The following is a 2,211-nucleotide window of genomic DNA, read 5'->3' on the forward strand; positions in this document are numbered from 1 at the left end:
AAATGGCAGTAAGCTTAGTGATCTTCAATGTTAATCTTCTTCTAATTTCTAAGTTTTAGAAATTTGCCTACTAGACAGGTCTAGCAGGCAAATACCTATTGAAATTTTGACAAAACAACATTTTAGCTAAATTTTCAGTTATCAGTTTCCTTTTTCCTTGTTTTAGTTCTGAAAAATGCAACTCCTAATATTTGACTAAAATTTAAGCCATATCAATGGTTTTTTTTTTCCAAATTTAAGAAATATATATGCAAATCTTTGAAACCTCATAAACTGGGGTCAGACAGAGCTATGAAGCTGAAAATAATTCTGTTGTACTTCATTTAAGCAGAATATATGTTTTGCAAAGTTTCATTTTCATAACATACAACATTTTTAGAGGTCATCAAAGGTCACTGCCCTGTAGAGGGAGAAGGGGTGGAGGTAGGTGCTTCAAAATACCTTCCTGGGACACACTTTGGTCTGTAGGCCCATCCCTGAAAGTTTCATTTTCTTAACCTAACCCCTTTCCAAGATAGTAAAAAGTAGCTAAACTAGAATTTTACCAGAATATTTATTAAGCAGTAAAATTCTAGATGAAGGTTCTTTTCTTTCTTGAAAAAGTACTAGGCCTATGTTAGGAGATTAAAACATCCATGAATGAACATAGAATTTTACCAGAATATCTACTAAGCAGTAAAATTCTAGATGAAGGTTGTTTTTCTATCTTGAAAAAGTACTAGGTCTATGTTAGGACATTGAAACATTCATGAATGAACTCAATAAGCTAAAATTACACCTTGGGGAGATGTTAACAATATCATGACTTGGTCTTCCCTTTTTGTAAGATTTGGCTGTTTTATAAGAACAGGTCTGCCTTATAGGCTAACTGTTGTAACATCTGATTTATATTTTTTTACTTTCACACTGAGTATGCTTTTCTATGACTGAAAGTTTTAAAACATAATTCTTATGATTCCAGTCTGATTAAAGATTTATTTTTTCTAATTTATGATACCCTGTTCTAGATTCTTAAAACCTAGGGCTATAAACCAATAGGCTAGCCTATTGAGCTAATAAATTAAAACTTTGGGGTTTTGCATAATTAGGTCTAAAATTTCATACCTGTATGTGTCCTTTTATGTGCTTGGAGAGATTTTTCTCTTGGAAATATCCTGCTGCAAATAGGGCATTTTATTGCAGCAGAATTTGACTCTGCAGACCCTGTCTGCATCAAAATATTAATCAGATCAGCTCTTGGTCTTCCCCTTTTTGCCTTTATAAGGGCTGATTCTTGAACAAGTTTGTTCATTGCTGGTGCTTTCTGGACTGGTTCTTGACAAGACTGTTCATACAAATTAACTCTACCTTCTATAAATAGGTGGGAATTTCTTGGGTCAGCATTTTCTTTCATAGAAAATTTGTTATCCTCATTGTAATTAGTCTGAAAGTAATGCAAGTTTTCTTGAAATGTTTCTAAGGTACCACACCTTAACTGTTCATGATACTCTAAGTATCCTATTTCATCTTTAACACAAGAAACAGGCCTAACACTGTCTTTATCAATTTGATTTGTGATAGGGTCACAGCTAATTTCAATTGTGTGATTTTCAGCTTTATTCCTTCTGTCTTCATATAGGCCTATTAACAGCTCTGCACTAGGCTCTGGGTTAGAATCAAGCACTAAAGAACGAGGAATTACACTTGTATTCCTATGGAAGAGGCTTCTAATATTTGGAAGCACACTGCCTCTGGAGTTAGGAGATGTATAAATACCATTATTTTTGGCATAAGCATAATTTGATTCTGCTTGTCTAGTTTGATCCATCACATGTAAATTTAATTAGGCTATGTAGGATTTTATTCCAAACAGACAGCTAGTAGCTTATGAAATGACCTTCTTTTTATAACTCGATTAAGAACTTTTATACATATTCTAAGAGAATTTAATGTTTCTGAAATCAAGCCTTTTGATGATTACGCGGTTAAAGTGAACAAACAGGTTTTAAAGAGACATGAATGACTTTAAAAAGTCAACGCCGCGAAATTTTGAAATCAAATTTTCTGCGCTAAAAAGCAATATTTCAGCTAGAACTGCAAATTTCATTTAAATAATTATAAAAATAAAAAATTCAAAGTGTAATTAAACTTAGAACATGAAAAATCTTTAATTTAAAGTTTTAAAAAATATTTTAACAAAACCCAAATTTAAAAGGTTTATAGAAGAAAAAT

At 32.0% G+C, this 2,211-nt stretch overlaps 1 protein-coding gene across 2 annotated transcripts in view; it reads right to left on the minus strand.

Moving 5' to 3' along the window:
• The window catches only part of LOC136033226 (zinc finger X-linked protein ZXDB-like), a 41,680-nt gene extending 39,590 nt beyond the window's left edge, over positions 1-2,090 (minus strand). For both annotated transcript variants that reach the window (XR_010618892.1, XM_065713939.1), the window contains exon 1: positions 1,105-2,090. Coding sequence is in view for 1 of the 2 variants with exons in the window: in XM_065713939.1 (XP_065570011.1) it covers positions 1,105-1,807 (703 nt within the window). In the remaining variant the exon portion in view is untranslated. The remainder of the gene's footprint in view (positions 1-1,104) is intronic.
• Between the last annotated feature and the right edge of the window lie 121 nt (positions 2,091-2,211).

The sequence above is a fragment of the Artemia franciscana genome, chromosome 11 (assembly GCF_032884065.1).
Source record: "Artemia franciscana chromosome 11, ASM3288406v1, whole genome shotgun sequence".
NCBI classification, from domain to species: Eukaryota; Metazoa; Arthropoda; class Branchiopoda; order Anostraca; family Artemiidae; genus Artemia; species Artemia franciscana.